Below are 22,094 nucleotides of genomic sequence, written 5' to 3' on the forward strand. Positions count from 1 at the left end.
ATGTTTACTGTGTTTGTTATGAAAGAGGTAATCTACATTTTTAATATGACAACACTGTGTAGTTTGAATGTTCTTCAACCTTTGAGATAATAGTTACTCCAATTTTCTGATTCTCATTTCTGTTTACAATCTGTGTAGCAATTAAAAAGCAAACAAACAAACAAAAAAATAAAATCAAAAAGTATGAAATGAATAATAATAAATTCGTAAATTAAATTCTCCAAGACTAAACATTAACAGATAGATCAATAGTCAATAGAATAAACAAACAAGGCATAAAAAGCTGTGGTAAATAAATGATCAGACGTCCCACAAACCTCTGAGTAACCAACCAACATCTGCACATAAACCTCTCAGATAAAGGTTCAGTTCACCACCACTAGATGTCACCATGCTACTGATGTAGTGCCCAACACCTGCTGAATGTAGGGCGCAATGCATTGTTGTCTTCATCATGTACCTGGCTGACAGATGGCATCCTTTCTTCAGTAGCCTTCCTCCTCCTCCTCCTCCTCCTCCTCCTCCTCACACAAACTGCACGTAAGCTTCTCTGATTAACCTGTTCTCAGTATGTTTTCCTCATTACCTTGACACAGGTATTTTCATGTTATTATTTAGGATAGCCTTATGTTTCACTACCTTTAGTCATGTTCTTGTTAAACAGTCAAGTTAGGGAAGTCTTGTGTGTCTGACTTGATGCCCATAGTTCCCCGAAAGAGAGTTCCTCTAATTTCTGTTTAAAGTAAATTAGAAACTGGTTTACGAGAAATGGCACAGTCAGTGCTGTGATGTGGTTTTTACCCACCCGCCAAAAAACAGTACTGAAGACATACAGTAGGCATAAATAAGACCGAGAAAGTTGAGTGAGTTGCTGCTCACTGCTGGCTCAGAGCATCAGGATTTTCTGGATTCTCAGACACCCTATCTCTTCACCCCTCCTTCTACCTCTGCCTCCATCCATACCCACATCCCTCCTCCACTCCTCTTGTGTCCTGAATGTCGTCCAACAGGCTAGACTGCCTGCACTGCACTCAGACTCAGATAGGTAGGAACAGCTGTTCATGCATGTTTATATTCATAAATATGTGTCCTTCTCTGTTTGTGGGTGTTTCCCTCCTCATTGTCTCATGCAATCAAACACCCGGGTGACTTTAGGACCCAGTTAGAGACACCCAGGGGGCGCGGCAATGTTTTTAATCTGACCACAGAACCTGTTCGCTCACTCTTTCTTCCTCTAAGACAGTTCACACGTTCCCTCACAATAGTTCCTTGATGTCAGAGCTGCAATAGAGAAGTGCTCTGTGTAGCAGCAATACAAGTGCCACCGCCCTGAACCCAATCCGATGACCTGTGGACGAGGACCTCTGTGTTGACATGCCTGTGAAAGGTGCCCCTTTCCCAGGCAGTGTATTGTACAGCCAGCCATGGAGCATCAAACCTGGGTACTGAGGAACTTCCTAACCCAGCTGGAGAGACAGGAGGCTGTGGACAAGGAGGCAACAAATGGCATTGCTGGGGAGTTCGCAGTGAGTCAAGTGTTTCTTTTGTTCGAGCACTGTTGTGGGTTGTATGTGGATGAAGCCTCCGCATGGCAGACTCATTTCTCCTGTGGCTTTTATCATCACATCATCAGAGACAAATGTCAAAACTTTGTGAGGTTGTTTTTACAGAATGGACAGACAGTTGAGCACAATCAGAGGGAAAGTTTAGACTTTACCGTCTTCCACATTTTCACAAAAAGACATTTTGTTCGGGGGAAGTAACACGTCGCTATTGTGACAATGCCTCAAACGCCACTTTTGTGCTTCCTCTTTGCACAGATGCTTGTCACTGAAGTCGCCTGAACAAGGAAGCCCCATAGGCAAATGCATGATAATATCTAACAACTGGCAAAGATTATTCACTTCTTTTATCATGTATCAGTCTTGTATGCATGGAGCAGCAGATTTACATTCACACTCAAGTAAAATGTTCAAAGAAAAAGCCCCCGGGGTGATGTCATCCGTGGGCTGCTGCCATGGTGACATGCCAGAGCCCGAGGACAGCACGGTGAGCTTCACATGCTGCCCGTCTGCTGTCATGCTGCCACCTCCCCGATCACTCCAGAGGAAGGGGTCTGTTGCATCACTTCCTCTGTGAACAAAAAGCACTCTGTGGTGTTAGCAGCGCAGATGGACTGCGAGGCCTTCAGCAGACTGCGAGAACCGCGAGAAGTGGCCTCTGAACAAAAAGGCCAGTGTGTCTTAACAAGTCCTGTAAGTGTGGACATGCCCATGACTTAAATCTGAGTGTCAGACCTTCTCAGAAAAATGTCTGTACTGTAAGTTCCGGATGCAGATCATCTCAGTTTGTAAGACAGCGTGTCACTTACTAATAAAGTGAGTCATAGATTCTGGTCATCTGGACTTGAATCACATAAAAACTCACCATATATAACCATCGTGCAACTGTTAGTCACGTGTACTCTGCCTGACATTTGCTCTCTCTTTTCCCCGACGCACTTGTTAGGACTGAACAACCATTAAAATACCACAAAGAAAGCGACAGAAATACTTCATACAATACAACACAAATCATAGATTGTGTCACAGCAGTAAGATGGTGATAAACACAGTTGAGTTATCTTTGACCTTGAATCACCAAAATGTTGGTTTTGCCAAGTAAGTATTGAATAAATCCAATTTAGGTGTGTTTACCGTGTACTCGACCATTTCCTGCATATGTGACCTCAACATAAGCCAAGGCGTCATGTGACAGTTACTATATTCCATTAGAGAAACCGTCTTCTCCTATTTGCACCTGTCACGTTCTGTCAGGGAGTAATATATCAGCTTACAACTACATTTTTGGGGAATAAATCCTAAACATCATACTACAGTATGCCCTCAAAAGAAAATTAAATTATTAAATTCACATTTGCAACAAACATTTAATCATGTAAGAGAGTCTAATACAGCAGCAGCACCATCAACTTAACCTCTCTAACACAAGTCTCAACACAATGGAATATAACGTTTTTATAAATGTGGAGGGGTTAAATTCATTCTGTGTTTTTCAGAGACTGAAAAGTCAGTCAACTAAGTACCGCACTGACAAGACCTTCCCCACCAAGACCGCAGAAAAGCAGGATAACATCAAGAAGAACCGATACAAGGACATCGTTCCATGTAAGCTTTGCTCGAGGCAGATGTGAGAATTTCGGTTTGTCATTTATAGAAAATAAATACAGCTCTGCATCACGGCGGTTAAAATAAATACATAAGATGTGACTAAAAACTATGACTTTTTGACTTCCATGCATCTCTGATATGTTAATGCTGACAATAAATATAATAAAAGTCGATTCAAGAATTACGTGCCGTACAGTTATATAGGTTGCGTGACATTTAGAAAAAGATTTTTGCAGATAATTTCTGTAAAATTCCTTTATGTGTATGATGATCTGGAATTATGCAATGTGTGCTAAAAAGGTTTATATGGTTTATTTTGTAAAAATACATTATTTTCTTATATTTATTCTCATTTGACAATGCGGAATATGTTCATCTGGTATCAAGAAATACAAATATATTCTATTTAAATCGAATTATGCAATTCTCTGTATTTAGAATATGAAATGGTACACCACAGTCAATAACTCCGCAGTTGTGTTACGTTTATATTTTAATTGCATACTGTCTCGTTTCAGTTGACCATAGCAGAGTGAAGCTCACTCTCACCACGACTAAAAATGACACAGACTACATCAACGCCAGTTTCATCAAGGTAGATCAACAGCGTCCTTGTAAAGAGGATTGTTTTTATTCAGATAAATTGTAAAAATTGTTAAAACAAGTTCATGAAAAATACGTTTATGTACTTATTGTGTCATTTATTTGTGCAACAAATTGTGTTTTTTTGAAAAATGTCTCTAACATCCTCTGACTCTTGACTATAAAGCTATTGTTAATCCTCAGGGAGTGTCCGGTTCCAGGGCCTACATTGCCACTCAGGGTCCTCTGCCTCACACAGTACTGGATTTCTTGAGGATGCTTTGGGAGTACAACATAAAGGTATGACCCGGCTTGTCATCTGTGGACACAACAAGGTGTTTCGACACATAATGTTGATCTAAAAATAAGTATTAGCGTGCTTCAGTGGTAAAAAAAAACTATTTTCAACTCCCCCACCCACACATAAAGTATAAATATAGTAATGTTATATTTCGATTCCCTGTAATTCTTTTAATTGTCTTGTTTGTTCTTAGGTCGTAGTGATGGCCTGTCGAGAATTTGAGATGGGAAAGGTACAGTAACATTTTTCTTCTTCTGTGTTGCATATTTTGTGTCGTGTCAGGTTACCTTCTGTTTATTGTTGTATATGCAGATGTATTTTTTTGCTGTGTGCAATATAAAAACAATACCGTGCTTTATTTTCTTCTTCTGTAGAAAAAGTGTGAGCGCTACTGGCCCCTGAAACAAGAGCAGCCATTTGTTTGTGAGCCTTTTACAGTTTACTGTGTGAGTATTTGTATAAGTTGCACTTCCTACTTTGGCTGGTTCCCAGAAGTTCCACAACATATGCTGACATACGAGCTTGACGCTATCTTCACACAGCACCTGTGTCATGTAACACTTTATCTCTGTTACCTTTTTTTTAAAGCAGCATTAGTATGTTATAAGTTTAAATATGCACTCTTGGCTTTTTTTCCTTTTACAGGATTCTGAGGAACCTAAAGGAGATTATCTGACAAGGACATTACGGGTGACTTATCACAACGTAAGCAGTGTTTATACTCTGACTGTGAGAATAACTGTGGGGGTAATTCTCCTGAGGCAAGCAAGATATTATCAGCTGACATGTTGTTAACTGAAACAAAGACCCAAAGCAGTTTTTGAAATACTGAAACTAATGTGGTAACATCTACAAAAATAATGACATTTATGTAAATTCTCAGGTTGCACAGTGACATAGACGAACAGAAAACAGTCCGTAAATGTGCTTTTATTTTGTTTCCAGTCTAGCCGAACTTTGCAACAGCTGCATTATGTCAACTGGCCAGATCACGGCGTGCCAGACTCCATCCCTCCCATTTTGGAAATGTTGTACGAGATGCGTTCCTATCAAGCCCATGATGACGTGCCCATTTGCATCCACTGCAGGTTAGGATTCTTTATGGTACTTAATTCTGAAATCTTAATCCATCTATGATAAATGATTTTAGGTCTGTTTCAGCCTGTATGCAGTATATAAACAATCAAATACCTTTGTGAGTGATAATAACACCCATAAGAAGTAAAAATCTTTTAAGACCTCTGATGCTGGTGCTGTGTTCTATACTAGTCCTCCTTGATTTGACACAAATTGATAATGAAGTACTGATAGATTCATAAAAACATTTAGTTGGCATTCCTAGAAAGGTTCTACGCCTCATTTGGAAGATAGATTTTTGAAAAAGTCATCATATTCTTTATGGTGTTCCACAGGGCTTTATGTTTGGTCCACTATTCTCACTGTACATGCTTTCACTAAGCCAAATTATATAACGAAGTTGCATTTTTCTCTAGTGCCCAATGACCCCAGTGATCTAAATTGTTTGACTGAGTATTTTAACTTCTGACCAAAAAACTGTAGTTATTTGGGCTGAATCAGTGAAAAACAAACTTTCCAGCTTAACAGCTTGGGTTTTTGCAGATTATGATTAAATTTACAAAAGCATACTGTGTCACTAAGACCACATTTTTAAAACCTAAGAAATATATCAAAGTCAGACCTCCATGGTCATACCGTAGGCTTTCTAATGCAAAGAGATTGTATCATGCTTTGGCCTTTTCTCATCTTGACTGCTTTATCTAAGTAATCAGTGAACAATCAAAGCCGATAAATGACAGCATAACCATAATGTTGACACAGATATCTGTTTACAGAGATTATGGTAACATCTATCAATGGCTGCCTGTCACCTTTCGAATATGTTTAACAATTCTATTGCAAGGCTCTGAATGTGAATTTAGCACCTCCAGACTTAACACTGAGACTTAACAGCCTGCACACGAATATTTGACTTACATGAAGTTCCTCGAAAAACATTATTCATGCTTAGCTTTATCATTCTTCATCTTTTTTTAAACCTTGTTTTAGGGTAGTTTAAAATTGAAATTGTTTAATTTGTTAAATTAAACCTTATAAGAAGTCCTTGTTAAGATTATAATTATTATTAGATGAGCTTTAACGATAAGGCAAGATGTGATCACACTGAAGAATTGCACTTTTGGTTTTGATTGTATTTCCTGTGGGCAGCATGTATATGTCCCCTACTTCAAGCCTTACAATGTTAGCTTTGAAACAGGAAGCGTGTGTAAGTGGGTAGACAACAACCCAACAGTTTTTAAAAGTGTATGTGTGTGTATTTCCCCTCAGTTTTTTCCAGCACTTAAACCTTTGACTTATTTAAAAAGCCCACATCTACTGTTTAACTGAATCTTATACTCAGTTAAACTCAGTTCAGCTGGGCTGTGGTGCGTTAGATTTCTGAAGATAAGCGAGTAAGGCTGCGTGATGGAAAAGGAGACGTTTGTTCAATGTGTCATCTTAACAACAAAGAAAATGAGTTTCCTTAGAAAATACAGCGTTGAGTAAGTTTAAAGCAGAAATTGTAGGCTGACGCATAAAGACTGAGTTGGCTGTGAACATACAAAACATTTAAATTAGTCACATTAATATGCACTATATGAAAGTTAAGGACATGTAATGTAAAGTTTTTTAAATGTTGCCTGAAAATTCATGTTAAGCATACATATATATATTTATGACTAACTGATACATTAGCAAATATATAAAAAATACTGTGGAAAAAAGAGATATGAAAGCATGCCATGCCATGACATACCCACACCGAGTATGATGTGTCAGAAGTGGAATGTTGAGTCAGTGGCAGATCCGACCTACACAGCGTGCTGGCACCCTACGTCTGAGTGATAGCGCGACTAGACAGCTGTTTCCGATGCAAAATATGATTCTGTGTGTGCAAAAAAAATATCATAAATAATACCACAATTGACAAACCTACCACTAACTGCAGCCTCAAGATTTACCACTGAGTCGAATCAGCTGCTGTCTGAGATTGTATTAATAAAAACTAATAATAAAAAAACCAAAAGGTTTATTGATAACACTATACTATACTCTCAGGGGTGCTATTTTGAGGACGGTTGTACGATATTATTATAAAACTCAAAGCTTTAAACATACTTATTTATTATTTTATTTATTTATTGATTTCAGAATTTGAAAGTCGACTGAAATAAACCTTTTTAAGATGGTTAAATTAAGAGCTGGAAATGACTTTTGACATGTGTTTAAATGTGCTTAGAGTACGGGATGGGTGCGGTTTGGGAAATGAAGTATAATGGTTACCAACTCCTGATAATTATTTGACTAATCTTATTAAAATGTCATTAAGCTGCTACTTATTAACTAATAACTGCTGTTATTTTAGTGCCGGCTGCGGGCGAACAGGAGCCCTGTGTGTGATCGATTATACCTGGAACCTCCTGAAGAAACAGGTGAGATATTCCTGCATCAGTACCTCCTTCACATTATTTACATTTAAAAACAGTAAAGCTGTTCTGTGCTGACGCGTGTGTGTGCTTGTTTTTTCAGATGATCACTCCAAATTTCAGTATCTTTGACTTGGTTCAAAACATGAGAACCCAGAGGCCTTCGGTGGTTCAAACCAAGGTATTTACTGTTTCCTCTTCTGTGAACAAAGCATCACACGTAACAAATATTTCAACAAGCAGAACCACAATTCAGGCCAATTATTCATGTCAGGTGCTTCTTTCTATCAGAGATATTTTGATGATTCGCGCCCCGGGGCTATGTCACCTAACAGAGCAGGTTTTTGTTGTTTAACCTCAGGAACAATACGAGCTGGTCTACAGAACCATCAGGTTACTATTTGAGAGATACCTGCAGTCCATGGACGCACAGACCGGCAGAAATGTGGTGAGTTACCAGGAACCACTCCCCTGTGACTGAGAACACATAAACAATAGATATAGAAATATGTGGTCAACCAACAGCAACTGACACGCACAACCGTAATAACCAGGAGCAGAAGCAGCAGCTGTGGCAGGCTGTGGTTTCAGTTACATTAATATAGAATGCAGTCATGTGACCTGAGTGGAAAATAATCAGACTGGGTTGTTCAAAGATGTACTATGACTATGAAGTACTACACTCAGACTACAAACGCTCATACTATACCAGTGATTTGTTTAGTTGCAATGCAACACAAAGCAGTTTTATTAGCACGTTTCAAACAGAGGTGATTTGAAGTTGGAAGCACTGAGTTTTCTTCGGGTCTTTATAATTTTGTATAATACTGTAAATTTTCTTCATCTTTCAAAAGCTATTGTGACTCACTCTCCTTCTGTTAAACTGGCCAGGTGACAATGGTCCCATCTACTATCGCACCTGACACTGAAAGCGATCTCATCGACCTGAGCGAAGAGTTGGAACTGCTGCCACAGCTCCAGAAACTGCTGGACGAGGAAAGAGCAGCTTTAGCACAATGCCACGCACCCTTACCCCCCGCTTCAGAAAATCTCAACGCCCCGGGAGCCAAGGACAAGCTGAGGCAGCAACAGCAACAATGGCACCTGCTCCAGACCGTTCCCGAGGCTTTCGCCACCACCCACGACACGCAAAAAGAACCCAGGGCCTCGCCCAAACCGGTGCGAGCCAGCCAGAGAGCCCCTGCAGTAGAAGAGGCGATACAGGAGAGTAATGACATACCACCACCGAAGCCTCCACCGGCCGTGGTAGCGGTCATTTGTCACTTGGTGGAAGACCCCTACTTTGACACTCCATTGTCATCCCCGTCATCAGAGGAGGCACCAGTGGACCCTGTGAGAGACGACAAACAATGGACAGTTAGCTCTAACCAGCCACTGGAGCCTAACTCTCCTGTCTCAGGTAAATGGGTGCATTTGTGGATGTGTTACTATTAAAGTAACTGAGAAATTCTGCAGATATATTTGTATTAACCGATAGGTATTTTGTAGGTACTGTTGAAATCCATATAGATGAGGAGGTACCTCCTCCCCTACCTCAGCGAACCCCTGAATCCTACGTACTGGCTGTGGATGAAGGTTAGTTCTGTCAGTGCAGATGAACGTTTGGAATACAAACTTAGGTTTATTGTAAACATTCCCATTTCACAGTCTCTGATCCTCCAATTATATTAAAACATTTAATTTGCTACTAAAACTTCGAGGATATACGTATGACATAACATGTTTTCATTTTCTTTATACAGAGATTCCAGATCTGTGTGAAAGGGTAATGCTCACCATTCCACCTAATGCTGCTGCCGAGGCTGTCAGGGAGTTGGGAGGTGAGAAAAAAACGAGAGAAAAAAATATCTGAAACTTTTAAATACTTAGATTCCCTTGTGCTATCCAATATCCATATCAAACTAGGATGTGTTGTGGAAATTTTCTGCTGCTGGTGAAGAATGAAATAGAGTCTTCTGCCGGCCGACAAGGTTTTTATTTTCTTTGCAAAGAAAAGGTCAGTTCAACACGCGAGCGGTCAAACGTGGAGGAAAGACCCCGAATATGGGGACACCTGGATATTTATACCTGAGGGGCGACTCCTTTCACATCCCTTTGTCTGCTCAAGGAGACACCCCTTCAGGAAGGCTCCTTCTGTCTGTCTGTCCGTTGCTTTACACCTGGAGTATCCTGCAGGATCTTGTATTTAGGTGCAAGGTTGAGTCTAGGCATCACAATTTACAAAGACAAAAGGAGCCGGTGTCCTGTGTGAAGAAGGGGGGAGGTTGTGCGTCTCTAGTGAATGAAACAAAAGGAATTGAATTTACTATTACAGATGCTTATTTCCACATTCGCAGGCAGTCCCCCCTCACCCGTCCCACCGCTCCCAGAGAGAACTCCAGAATCGTTTGAGCTGGCTGTCGATCAAGGTGCTCTTCATGATATCACGATTAATATTTTAAAAATATTAATAATAATAATAATAATTAATTTAATTAATTAAAAAAAATAAACAAATGCGTCATAATAAGGTCGATCGGCGTTGTTTGCCTTTCAGCTCCCGTGGAGCAGAAGTTAGAGGTCACGCCTGCGGTGGATCTGAACAGAATAGGAACGTCTTCAGAATGGTCGGGTGACTCAAAGCCAGCCGCCGCTGCGTCTCACAGCGAAACAAAAGCTTGGGTGAGGAGTAAGGTAAGAATAAAACCCCCTCAGTGGCTGACATGTGTGACTTCCTGTAACCTTGATAGTATTTGTGCACGTACTCAGCAAAACTTCTGTATACTTCTTCATTTTTATACCCCTTATTTTATTTTTACTTCTATACTAGTTTATCTTTTCTTTTCCATATATGTTCTGTGTGTGCTCAATCCTGCCACAGTAAATTCTGTGTTTGCATAGCGAATAAAATTAATTCTGATTCTGATTATTATTACTATTGTTGCTTTGTTCATATCAGACAGTGAGAGCAGTTATGTAACAGCAACATCTTCTTTCTTGTAGAGTCTGAAAGCCAAAATGACCTTTACAGGTAATATGTTTGATATAAATGTGCCTTTTTAAAAACAATTTAAATTTAAATAGACTCTAATATCACATTATCTGCTCGTTATTATGAAATTACAATGTGTGATTATTTAATAGTATATTAATAATATTGTATTTTCTTGTGGGATCTTTAGCACCAGTAGCACATCCTGATCTTGGACTAAGTACAACTTCAAACCTCCAGCCTTTCTGTCCACCTCTGGCTCCTCCACTGCTCACTGCTCAAAGTAAGCTCACTGAATGATAAAACTGAACCATCATCTCCAAATGGAAACTTCACAAACGTGTTAAATCAAGTCGCTGTTGATTTTCTCCGGTCGTGCAGCTGAGGAGAGCGACACCCCTCCCCTGCCTGACAGAACCCGAGAGTCCTTCATCCTGGCCACAGAAGAGGGTGAGTGCATCACCTGCTTTTAAACACACACACACACAGATGAACTCATGAGGAAGCACCAAGCCGAGCCAAGTTCTCTTTTTCCCAACAGTTCCCGAAAAAACAAGCCTCAGCCCGCAGCCTTTAGAAACAACAACAACAACAACAACAACAAGGCAGCACTCATCAAGGGTGGGCCTGTCATCTGAGTGGGATGGCACCTCTCAGCCCAGGAGCTTCCTTGACGTTGTAAAGAGCAGGAGCAAGGTAACGACTGTGAAATGAGAACACAAGAGTGACATTGACTCATATTGAGTGACTTTTCCGTTTAGTGACTGACATGATATGTTTCCACCCTAGAGTGTTCGAGCCAAAGGTTCAAGACCCGGTGAGCTACCTTATCATTTCATGAATGAAGATTACTTCCTTCCTATTTCCTGAAAAGACCAAAACCAACAACATGCTTGTCCATTACTTAATACTTTCTGACTTCCCTCCAGCCCTGACTGAACCCAACCTTATTCATTCCTCAGATTTAAGTCTTCAAAATGAATGTGAAAGTGATAGTGCATCTGTTGGACTCGTGAGGAGCAGGAAGATTTTCATTTTTAATTTTAAAATCCATGCTTATTTTCATCACATCACTGCTCAGTCATGTATTTTTAATACCTCTTAGACAACACAGAAAGAGAATTTTTCATAGGATTAATTCACTGGCTTTGTTGACAATAATGTTGACTGTGTTGTCAGTCGACTGATGTTGTTGGATATATAAAAATGTGTAATTAGAAGTACCTATTTTCACCACTGGGTGGCATTGAAAGCTTGATTGGTTTAAAAACAAAAAACAGAATTATTTCATAATTAATCTAAATGTTTGTGCCTCTATCTGGGGTAGCACTTTTTGTTTCTACTGCAGAGCCCCTCACTGCAGCTCGGCAGCTCCCCTCACCTCCTGCGGTCGTGGCTGAAGGAGGAAGTGGTGAGTAGCTTCAGACAACAACAGGGCTGCACACTACACAGTAGCCTCACACATTATTAATAGACGTGTGTACAACATGTACAAAAACGTATAGCTCATCTTTATGCTTCATCATTTTGCACGAAGCCTTTATGTAGAAAACACGGGCTTGACTCGGGTGCAGTTGTTTTAATTCCCTGTTGGTTTTCTGTGTTTATCAGCACAAGTGGGACATGCTGATCTGAACCACAGGTCCTCTCTGAACATCGAGACATCAGGAAACAAATCAGACAAAAGCAGCGAGAAGGGCATGTCTAGAACAAAGGTACGACGAGAGCTGCACATCTGAAGGTAAATTTGTGAAGGTGCGGCCGATTAAATCTGTGCTTTTGTCTCCTTCGTCCAGAGTTTGAAGTTTTTCAGACACAAACAAAAACGTAAGTGATTTCATTCTAATCTAAGATCAATAAATCCACTGATGTCTATGAAAAAATTAAAAATAACATGTCTAAAAAATTATATTCCCAGCGAAAACTGCCCCTCCGCCACCTCCATCAGTCGGTGCCTCATCATCAGTGTTCAGATTTGGTAAGCCTGTTGTCCACTTCCAACATTAACGTATCATTAACACATTATTACATTCGCCTTTTTATGACATTATCTTCATCTTCCACAGGATTTGGGAACCGTTTCAGTAAACCAAAAGGACCCAGGAGTTACCCAGAGACCTGGGTTTGAGGCAGCCGCCACTCTCCGAACATCAACAAAGAACCTGAAGACCATGAGTGTCTCTTGAAGATATCGTGGAAGATCAAATACTGCGGACCTGAAAAACACGGAAGGCCTCTTCTCTGTCTCGCACAGCACAGTAGCACCCTCAGCAGAGAGCAGGAAGTGCCTTGCTATCAGCCCTGATGCAATTCATACTTTTTAGAAATCAACCAAAGATTCTTATAAATACTGATAAAGTGCCACATTGAACAACATGCAGAGCCGCTCGGACCAGTGACTTAATAATTTAAAAAGGTCAGCCTCTAGAATGTTTTTGCTTGAGGAAGTCTGCTAAATGCAATGTAATGTAATGTAATGTAATGTAATGTAATGTAATGTAATGTAAGTGAGAAGTCTGCAGCGAAAAGTTTTACACCTCATGTGCGATGCGATGCTGTTAAACTTGGTGTTAAAAGGAATATATATATATCTAATTATGTACGTGCATGTCTGTGTGCTTCTGGCATGAAAATGCCAACGGGTATAACTCTGCATCTAGTTCATCACTTTTTCTTATAAAAGGCGAAAGGCTTATCATAATTCAGGGTACTGTGTGTGTGTGTGTGTGTGTGTGTGTGTGTGTGTGTGTGTGTGTGTGTGTGTGTGTGTCAGATTTTTAAAGGATTTGAAAAGCAGCAACTTGTTGAAAAGGATATTTTTAAAAAAAGGAATGTAAAACATATCGAATATGCATCTGATGCGACATTTAAATTTTGTTACATACAATGGTTACACACAGAATTATTTATTAAAAAATATAGAAAGTCTATGCATTCGCATTGTTTTTTTTTGTCTTCTTCTACTTAACAAGACTGAATCGTATTCAGATCCCTTCTGTGTCAGGAAACTGACAATCGCCTTAGTACAAACATCAACAGTTCTAAAAACGCAGAGCATCACAGCAAGTATGACAAAAGGCTGATGTGACAGTTTTATAACTGTCCATTTATTTATACATTGAGCTAGTAAGTCAAGACCCTATAACAGACGTGATTCTGACAAACAGAAATAATCATCCTGCTTCCTGGATCTAGTATGAATGATACCAACAACACCATGATAAAGAAAATGTTTTGCTTCCAGGTGACATGCAACAAACCAACACACAAACCTCGCAGTTTAAAAAAAAAAGGCTTACCAGATACAGTACAAGGCACTAAGACATAGGCAGTATCACATCCTCATTTCGTTTGCAGACTGCCCTCAGAAGACCACTGTGGAGATTCAGATAAGATAAAGAAACCGCATCGTCTGTCAGATGTTGAAAGATATTTTAGGACGGAAAAAAGTGAAATTCACTTCCATTGCAGAGCAGTTCAGTCTTGGATTATTACAGAAAAACACAATCAGGCATCTGCAGTAGAAATCCACACAGTTACACCCAGAACACAGTGGACGTGGACGCAACCACAGTGACCCTCTACGAACCTGCCCTAATCAACCCCAGTGACGTTACCGGCTAAAACTAAACGGTGTGGATGAATTTCATTCAAATGGAAAAACAAAACAAAAAATGACTTGAGTGCACGGACAGCATTCACATATTCCCAGCTAAAAACAACATAATATTTACACAGCGGAGGCTGAAGACATACTCCCAACACCTGAAGATTCAAAAAGATTCAGACAATTATTGCTAGACGCAATAGCCGTGATTCCTTCGTCACTTGGAGGCGTTCCCGTGATTAGATTAATAATCTTTAAATATCCATCACCGGTTATAAACCTGTGTTCTTAAGTGCATTCTTAAGAAAATAAATAAAATATCAAAAACAGTTATCAACAGTAAGAAAAAAAGAGCGTGCGTATATAAAATGGCATTTAAATAAAGAATTGCGCAAGCTGCAACTTATAAAGCCGGCAAAGAAGTTTTATGTAGTAGTTTAATTAGATAATTAGAAGCCCCCTAAGTCTCAGACAGAAATTTTAAAAAATTAAAATTAATTTCTTTTTAAAACGAAAGCCTCCTCATTTTAAATCATCCAACGTCTACTGGCTGGGACCACTGCAGGAAATATGTGCTGTACCGCAGATTCAATGTGTGCGAGCTTTATGATTCAACATCTTAGTCTATAAGCCTCTGTCATTGAAACGAATAAGACAGTATAATGTCAGTATCATGCTTCCAGAATAATCAGATATTAAAGTATGTAAACAGTCCACAGATTTCCATCTTCCATGAAATAATTCTGCAAGAAAAAAAAAAACAAGCTAAGCGGAAATTTCAATTTTCCTCCAGTAAGTGTGGCAACTTTTAAAATAATGTTTTATAATAATAAGTTCTTTACATGTTTACACACCTTTTGAATGAAACAGTAGAGCGTTTAAGTGCTATCAAATAAAAATGTCCCAAAAAACTAAAACAAAACGGGACATTTTAATATTTAAAGATTAAAAAAAAAACAAAAAAAAACGTGAAGAATAATTTAAGTTGAAAGGATTCCTGATTGACACAGATCCTCTCCTCCCACAGTGGGCAGAAAGAGAGGCAGTGAGGGTGAGCAGGGGGGAGTAAGGTCATTTTGGGAACTCCGCAGTGTGGCCGAGACCTTTTGGAAGGGTTTGCTCTTTCGAGGGTGTACATCCGGGGTGGACTGGCTCCAGAGAAAGGTGGGGATTCTGGTATTTTGAGGGCGAGTGAGCAGATTTGGTGGGCTGTGGAGGGGCTGGCTGAGGCTCCTTTGGTGGCGTTGCTGGCCTCTGGAACTCTGGTTCCTCAGTCTTTGCCACCCCGCCTTGGGTGTTGTCTCCCTGTGGTCGTGCACAGGGGGTCACGGTGGCGTCAGGTCTGGCGGGAGAGGAAAACGAGACCCGGCCCGAGGTGGGGCTGAGATCGTTTGGCCGCTGCTCCTCCTCCTTCACCTTCTCTTCTGGATGGTACTGTTTGAGACGGATGTGCCAGGCCAGGCTGGAGACTGCGGACACCGTCTTAAACTGGTGGATGACGTTTCTCGGGATGAAGTAAATGTCGTCGTCACAGAGCTGGACGCGGACGTAGCGGATGCCTTCTCTCCTCAGCTGGTTGAGCTTCGCATCGTCCACCCACTGGACACACTGCAAGGACGATACGCATGGTTGCATGGTTAAAGTTTCATCAGCATAGACTACCAGTCAATCAACGGCTTTGTCCACTTCTCACCTGAGACACTGGGGGCTCGTACAGATCCAGCTGCAGACTTTGGACAACTTCATTGAAGTCCCCGGCTTGGAAACACACCACATCTTTGGTTATCCGAGGCCGATTATTCCTGCAACAGATCACAGTTAACACTCCTTCCTCATCACATTATGAACCCGACTTCTGAAAAGAATAAAGAGAGTCACCATTCTCCGAAGTGCACAGCCTTCAGTACGCCCACAGCAGCAGTGCTCTGCCAGTCAAAACTCTGCCCTACGTGGTCGGCATGCGCCTTCGTCCGGTCCTCAAACAGAACCTCTCTGGGCTCACTGGCCCTGGGCAGGTAGTGTAGATTCTTGATCTCGTTCATGGACCTACACAAAAAGGATTGGAGGTGAGCAAAAGACTAATCACATGAATATGTGTTCCGTCATTTCCCGTGCATGCTGAGGTTGTACCTGCGTCTTTTGAAGGGCGACTTGGGCATGTCGGCGGTGGGAACCATCTGTTCTCCGGGTCGCACCCACATGATGGGCCCGTCGTCACTCTGAGAGCGACAGTCCAGCTTCAGGCTGGAGAGGCTTCCCCACGGTAAGGTCATCTGTGGGCACAGACATTCACAAACCCGTGAAACACCAACCACATAATGCCTCTGAATAATATTGTGTGTGATTTGGTTTGTGTTTACACATTCTTTATGAAAAATACAAGAGACTGAACAGATGTTATGGCTCTAACTATGCATTAACAATTGAGCTGTTATGGAGTGTGGTGCTTGTACTTGGTAATGAGCTTCCTGAGAGATTTATACTGTTTTTCGCATATGAAGTGATTCTTGCCTGAGGTCTACAGGAGGGTGCACAGATTATGGATGCATTTCTGGCAGTCGGAGCAAAGACATAATGTTCCTGCTGTGGCTGCAGTGGTTTGGGTCACTAACACAAAGCTTTATCAGAGCTGACGTTATAAAAACTTTAATAAAAGCATTATTCCTGAAGGGACCCCTGTTCTATTGTTGAGCAAATTGACATATTTGTAAAAACCTTTCTCTTTCAAGAATGCTTCCCTGCCTAACGAAACTAACAAAACTAACAACTACTCTGTGCTCCTTTACACCTTTGTCAGCTTATGTCCTCCTCTGTAAGTCGCTTTGGATAAAAGCGTCTGCTAAATGCAATGTAATTTAATATTTTCTGGATATTTCATATCATATTCAAACGCATAAGGAAGGCAGGAGAGGGAAAATGATAAACTGTGCAGTTAACCTAAATAGTGAACGCAGTAACTGCTGTAAAAACGAGCAATTTGAATAAGCTGAACTCATTTTCCTCTTATGTAGTTTTTATTTTTTTTAACAATCATACATAATTAATCGGCCTCCTTTTTTACACAGTTAATGTTTTGGCTTAGATCTTAAAGAGAGGTCCAGTGTGTCGGATTTAGAGGACAGAAGTGGAATATCACACATGCGTATCTACAGACACGTGGGACAGACTAAACACTGACTCTAGATAGATTCACGTTTTGCCTCCACTGCGGTTTCTCCTTGACGCATGGAAGAAGAGGGTGAAAGTGAGGGGCTTTGCAGTACGTAACCACGTGTTTCAAACATTTTCTTTAACCCTTTAAAAGTCTCACAACGCCCTGTGAGGATTTGGCTTCTGCTACAGAGGAACCAGTGATCTAGAGTACAAATTTTGTCCTTAGACTATTAATAAGGATGATACAAAAAAAACAAATCTTCCTCTGACCTTGAGAAACGGTGACTCCTCCAGCATGTCTAGGAACTCTGGGAAATAGTCTCCAACTTCCTCATCCACAGCTCCAACCAAGCTGATCTGCCTCATGGGTCCGGACCGGTACGTTCCTGAACAGTAAGTCCGGCTCACCTAAGAGAGAAGAAATACAGTCTATCAGGCCTCAGTGCTAATTTGAATGTACACAGTTACACTGATGGGTTCTTTACATGCTTGTGTGCGCCAGAGAAACCACAGGCTATTACATTTAGATTTCTTTTTTTACAGATGTGGCTCTGAGGCGACATAAATCTGCATACGGTTATTATCCTGCTATGTGATTATCATATGTGAGTCTGCAGTCGTATGTACGGCGCTGAGTCAGTAAAGCGCAGTGGATGCAACGAAGCGTTTCAGAGCAATCATTATCCCCCTCAGCTCTCAGTGTTGAAATGATCAAACTGGGTTTTTATTTTCCCTGAATAAACAAAAAAACAGCCGAGTGTTCTGCGTCCTACACGCAGACACGCTGGCTCATTCTTTCCCTCCGTCTCTGCCATCTTTCTCACGCAGGCAGAGGAAGTATAATCCTTAATCGTCATGGAATAAAAAGTGACTCCATTAAAGCGCTCTAAGACTTGGCATCAGCACAGATTCTTAGAGTAAACAACGGTGTACTCTGGACTGAATCAACTGCTGGGTGATAAACACGTAGCAGAGCTCATTCATGACTGTGGCTTGGCCTGGGGGCGTCAATTTGCTGCGTCTTTCTACAGTTATGACCCATTTTTATGTCCTGAACACGCAACAGTCTGCAAATTGTTTTTTTGAAACCTACATACACCGTTTAAAAAAAAAAAAAGTAGTTTCTTTTATTTGTTTTATAATTAAAATTAAACCAGGAGTAGAAAGAAACCAAGATTTTACTCTGGTAAGTGTAAGTGCATGCACCTTCCCTCTCACATTACAACATAACATCTGATTATAACAGACTACAACCCTGAGATGCCACAACAAAGTTTAATGCAACATGAGGACACACCATTCTGTATCCTAATAAGCATCATGATGATGATGTCCTGTGAACTTGGTTGTGTTAATAGAGCAGGATTTCGATGAGCATGCACATACCTGAGAGTGAAAGTTGGCAATAGTGGTGGTCTCAATGTCTTTCTTGCCCAGTATCTCCATTTTGACCGGTGTGTTGGGGAAGTTGAAGGCAAAGTAGTCCAGGAAGTCAGGTAGGTAGGAGGCTGCGCTGTGCACCACTGTCAAGGCATATGAGGCTGCACCTCTGGGCTTCTCAGCGAAGGCCAACTCCAGAAACTCCTGGGCAAAGCACTCCATCTGAGCCGGGCTGAGACAGGCCAGCTCGTCGGCATAGGCATGCAGGACTAATCCACCGCCGTTGGCTTGCCGTTCCTCGTGCATGAAGCGTCCGTACCAGGTGCCCGTCTGGAGGCAGGAGCTGCGGATGTAGTGGTCTTGGTGGGAGAGGAAGGGGACGTGTCCCAGCTTGAGAGCGTGGAGGTAGGGTTGGTGGTTGTCGACAGTTTCTCTGGCAGGCTGCCGATTGGTTTCGTGCTTCACGGTGCCAGGCAGAGACGTATCGGGGCAAACTGGCAGCGTGAGATCCGCTCCAAGTCCTGCACAGACAGTCTGAACTGCTTTGTTGCGCATGTATCGGATCTTCTTGGCGCTGTGCTCGTCCTCACGGTGCTTCTTCTTCTTCTTTTTCTTCTTCAGGAGATATTCCTCCAGTGTTAGAGACTTGACATTTTCATTGTGGGGCCTTGGCTCTACAGGTACAGGAATAGATAACAGTCAGAGGACATTTAAAGACATTGATCTCTGATTTACCTAAAACAATGCAGAATTCTTTAAATCATCATCTAGGGCATCATCATTTTCACCATGAAAATATGGAACGACAAGCTGGATGAATCTGATTTATGAAGGGGATATAAACACACAACAAGTTTCATTTTTATTAAAATTCAACTTGGATCCGTTTCCTGCAATGACTGACAAAAAGATTGTGCGGTGCATGAACTTTTGTTGTTCTTCTGAAGGAGGCAGAAGAAGTTTGAGAACAAGTGTCTGGATTTGACCAGAAATGCTGAAGTTTGAGTTGTAGGTTTAAGATGCACACTTGTCCTTAAACAGATAAATAAATAAATAAGTACAGTGGTGATTCATACAGAAATGCAACCCACGCTCACAATATTATTGTACAGGAGCTGCCAAACATATCTCCTGTCATACACCCTCAAATCATTTACACTACAGTTTTTTTGGAGCACATGCCTCCAGATTAACCTGATTTTGCATCATGTCACAGATTAAATTAAATTATAGTGAGTGAAACTTGTGAACATCCTGCAACTTATCAGAGATTTAAACTGCATTTCATTCCTTTTTTTTTTGCATAATTATGCTTACTATAATAAATAAAAAAAACTCACCCTTCTTTTTGTTCAGCTCGGCGTGTTTCACGTTGGCCTCGGTGTTCTCCTTCTTCAGCTTCAGTTTCGGGTCTTTCTCCTTGAAATCCTGGGGCTTGAAATCCTGGGGCTTGAAATCCTGGGGCTTGGCCTTGACCCCTTTGAGAGGCGTGAACGTGAAGAGCGCAGGTGGCTCCGCGGGCAGCGCTCGCTTCTTCTGCTGCAGCTGCAGCCGCTCGGCCGGCACCTTCCGCGGAGGAGGAGGCTGCAGAGCTGGCTGCACATTCTTCTTGGTGTGGTGGTGGTGCTGGTGCTGGTGGTGCTGGTGCTTGTGGCTGTGCAGGACGTGCTTACCTGCACTGAAGTTGTTGTGGGGCTTCGGGTTCTGCTGCAGCTGATGCGGCTCCTGGCTCCGGTGCTGGTCCTGGTCCTGGTGATGGAGCTTCAGTCTCTTCGCGTCTTTCTCCGCGGACGCAGACAGCTCCCGCTTCTTCTTCTTCTTCCTCTCTTTGATGAACCTGTCCAGACTCTCCCTCAGGATTTCCTCTCCTACTTTCGCACGGAGCAGGTCGACCTGAGCTGCCATCTTTGCACGTACGGTACATTTAAAAGGACTCCGAGGGGTTTTCTACTGCGCAGGCGCCCGCAAAAAATTGTAGTCCTCCTGCCGCTGATTTGTAGTTTCAATGCAACGTTTTGTCCGTGCTGCGCACGCGTGACACGGGCAGCCTGTGGGTTATGTAGTTTGTTGGTGCAGGGGAGTTGTAGTCCGTGCCGTGCTGAACGCGTGCCGCTTTGCACGCACTCACTTCTGCTCAGCTGACGTCATGGTTAAATTCATCACAGCCGCGAGAGGCAGTGCTCGAGCATGGTGCACTGTTATTAAAATGTGAAATATGGAGGAGAAATGTAATTATTATGCTTTGGTTTTTTATATTATTATCTTATATTTGTTCTTCTGTGAACGTAAAAACAATAAAGAATAAAGATATGCTGCATTTAGGACAAACTCTGGCATTGTAAAGTGTCAATTTGGTTATAAAATGTGGTTTTGTCTTTGTTCTTTATATGAACATGTGTTCAATAAAAAATCCCATCAACATGAAGCAGAACACACTAATGTGGGAAAACACCATCAGTAAAATGCTGATATACTGGAAATAACCCATAAAGGCTGATTGATGTGTGTTACAGAAAATATTTAAACTTTTGTAAAGTTCTAGTATTCTTTAGCTTATTTCTATCTGTTACACACTTTAATGCTGAGCTGAGCGAGCCCTTGTATTGTTGACCCTGAATTTGATAAATAAACCTGAATAAACTTGAAACTTTTCCATATCCATCCATTTTCCATAACAGCTTATCCGTGTTGTGTGTGGGGGTTGCTGGGCGAGATGCCGGGTACACCCCGTACAAGTCAGCAGTTCATCACAGGGCTGACACATGGAGACAACATTCAAACTTATTATTTACTTATTGCCAAGCAGGTTTTCACATAAAAGGAATTTCCCTTGGTGTTTTAGGGGTATGACAAATATCAGGTGAAAACAAAAGGAAGATAAAAATCCAAAAGATGCTGGCAAAGGTGTGTGTTAGTGTAACAGTAGAGCTTACCTTAATGTAACATGTAGGGTCTGTGAGGGTGGAGGTGGAAGTCTGTATCAGAGGGGCCTTGATCCTGAAGGAGACAGGTGACTCAAACAAAGTTTGCATCCGGGGTGGGAGGGGGGTCAGCCACAATCTTTCCCACAGTCCTCCTGGAGGGTCTTGAGGGGAGAACAGGTCCTGAAGCGATAGAAGATTGCAGCCATCATCTCCTCAGCAGAGGGAATGATACGCTGAAGTGTTTCCCTTTGTCCTTGGCAGTGGCAGAAGCGTACCAGATGGTGATGGAGGAGGTGAGATTGGACTCGGTGATGGAGGTGTAGAAGTGCATCATCATCGTCGTCGTCGTCGTCTCTGGCAGGTTGAACTTCTTCAGCTACAACAGAAGGTGCATCCTCTGTCGTGTTTTCTTGGTTGGGGGCTGATGCTTGCTTTTAATTTAAGTGACTCGGGACAACATTTGTGCAAAAACACATTCCTGACGTTCTATAATGCACCTC

The 22,094-nt window shown here is 41.6% G+C and overlaps 2 protein-coding genes across 5 annotated transcripts; one reads left to right on the forward strand and one right to left on the reverse strand.

Annotated features, from left to right (window-relative positions):
- The first annotated feature begins 1,180 nt into the window (after positions 1 to 1,180).
- Positions 1,181 to 13,458, forward strand: ptpn22 (protein tyrosine phosphatase non-receptor type 22). Of its 3 annotated transcripts, none has more exons than XM_010742949.3 (26): positions 1,181 to 1,526; positions 3,059 to 3,167; positions 3,689 to 3,765; positions 3,957 to 4,052; positions 4,247 to 4,285; positions 4,428 to 4,499; positions 4,699 to 4,758; positions 4,999 to 5,141; positions 7,478 to 7,544; positions 7,642 to 7,719; positions 7,900 to 7,986; positions 8,430 to 8,958; positions 9,048 to 9,134; positions 9,302 to 9,379; positions 9,896 to 9,967; positions 10,096 to 10,232; positions 10,542 to 10,569; positions 10,730 to 10,813; positions 10,912 to 10,980; positions 11,072 to 11,226; positions 11,320 to 11,347; positions 11,858 to 11,941; positions 12,142 to 12,245; positions 12,327 to 12,357; positions 12,449 to 12,508; positions 12,597 to 13,458. In XM_010742949.3, the coding sequence occupies exons 1-26, from the start codon at positions 1,425 to 1,427 to the stop codon at positions 12,656 to 12,658; spliced, it is 2,538 nt and encodes an 845-aa protein (XP_010741251.2). In that variant the 5' UTR covers positions 1,181 to 1,424; the 3' UTR covers positions 12,659 to 13,458. The 3 variants fall into 3 exon arrangements, with proteins under 3 accessions (XP_010741251.2, XP_027144419.1, XP_010741250.2); XM_027288618.1 differs by having other exon boundaries at positions 1,182 to 1,526; positions 10,709 to 10,813; XM_010742948.3 differs by having other exon boundaries at positions 1,185 to 1,526; positions 10,721 to 10,813.
- On the reverse strand, positions 13,266 to 20,901 carry rsbn1 (round spermatid basic protein 1). Of its 2 annotated transcripts, XR_003463844.1 has the most exons (8): positions 20,011 to 20,901; positions 18,677 to 19,344; positions 17,561 to 17,698; positions 16,268 to 16,410; positions 16,016 to 16,183; positions 15,831 to 15,939; positions 15,095 to 15,745; positions 13,266 to 15,048 (listed from the first exon to the last, which is right to left on the reverse strand). XR_003463844.1 is itself a non-coding variant. In XM_019273917.2 (7 exons), exons 1-7 carry the CDS (start codon positions 20,573 to 20,575, stop codon positions 15,209 to 15,211), a joined length of 2,328 nt encoding a protein of 775 aa, XP_019129462.1. In that variant the 5' UTR covers positions 20,576 to 20,901; the 3' UTR covers positions 13,266 to 15,208. The 2 variants fall into 2 exon arrangements, 1 of the variants encoding a protein (XP_019129462.1); XM_019273917.2 differs by having other exon boundaries at positions 13,266 to 15,745.
- Positions 20,902 to 22,094: the final 1,193 nt, after the last annotated feature.

Source organism: Larimichthys crocea, chromosome XV (assembly GCF_000972845.2).
Source record: "Larimichthys crocea isolate SSNF chromosome XV, L_crocea_2.0, whole genome shotgun sequence".
In the NCBI taxonomy this organism is placed as follows: domain Eukaryota; kingdom Metazoa; phylum Chordata; class Actinopteri; family Sciaenidae; genus Larimichthys; species Larimichthys crocea.

Excerpts from the sequence above, each read along its gene's own strand:
- rsbn1 (XM_019273917.2), bottom strand. The coding sequence starts at position 20,575 with ATGGCAGCTCAGGTCGACCTGCTCCGTGCGAAAGTAGGAGAGGAAATC. Across the intron at positions 19,345-20,010 it reads CGAGCTGAACAAAAAGAAGG|AGCCAAGGCCCCACAATGAA; the intron begins GTGAGTTTTTTT and ends CTGTACCTGTAG. Across the intron at positions 16,411-17,560 it reads AGGAGTCACCGTTTCTCAAG|ATGACCTTACCGTGGGGAAG; the intron begins GTCAGAGGAAGA and ends CTGTGCCCACAG.
- ptpn22 (XM_027288618.1), top strand. The coding sequence starts at position 1,425 with ATGGAGCATCAAACCTGGGTACTGAGGAACTTCCTAACCCAGCTGGAG. Across the intron at positions 3,766-3,956 it reads TCAACGCCAGTTTCATCAAG|GGAGTGTCCGGTTCCAGGGC; the intron begins GTAGATCAACAG and ends GTTAATCCTCAG. Across the intron at positions 4,286-4,427 it reads GAGAATTTGAGATGGGAAAG|AAAAAGTGTGAGCGCTACTG; the intron begins GTACAGTAACAT and ends CTTCTTCTGTAG.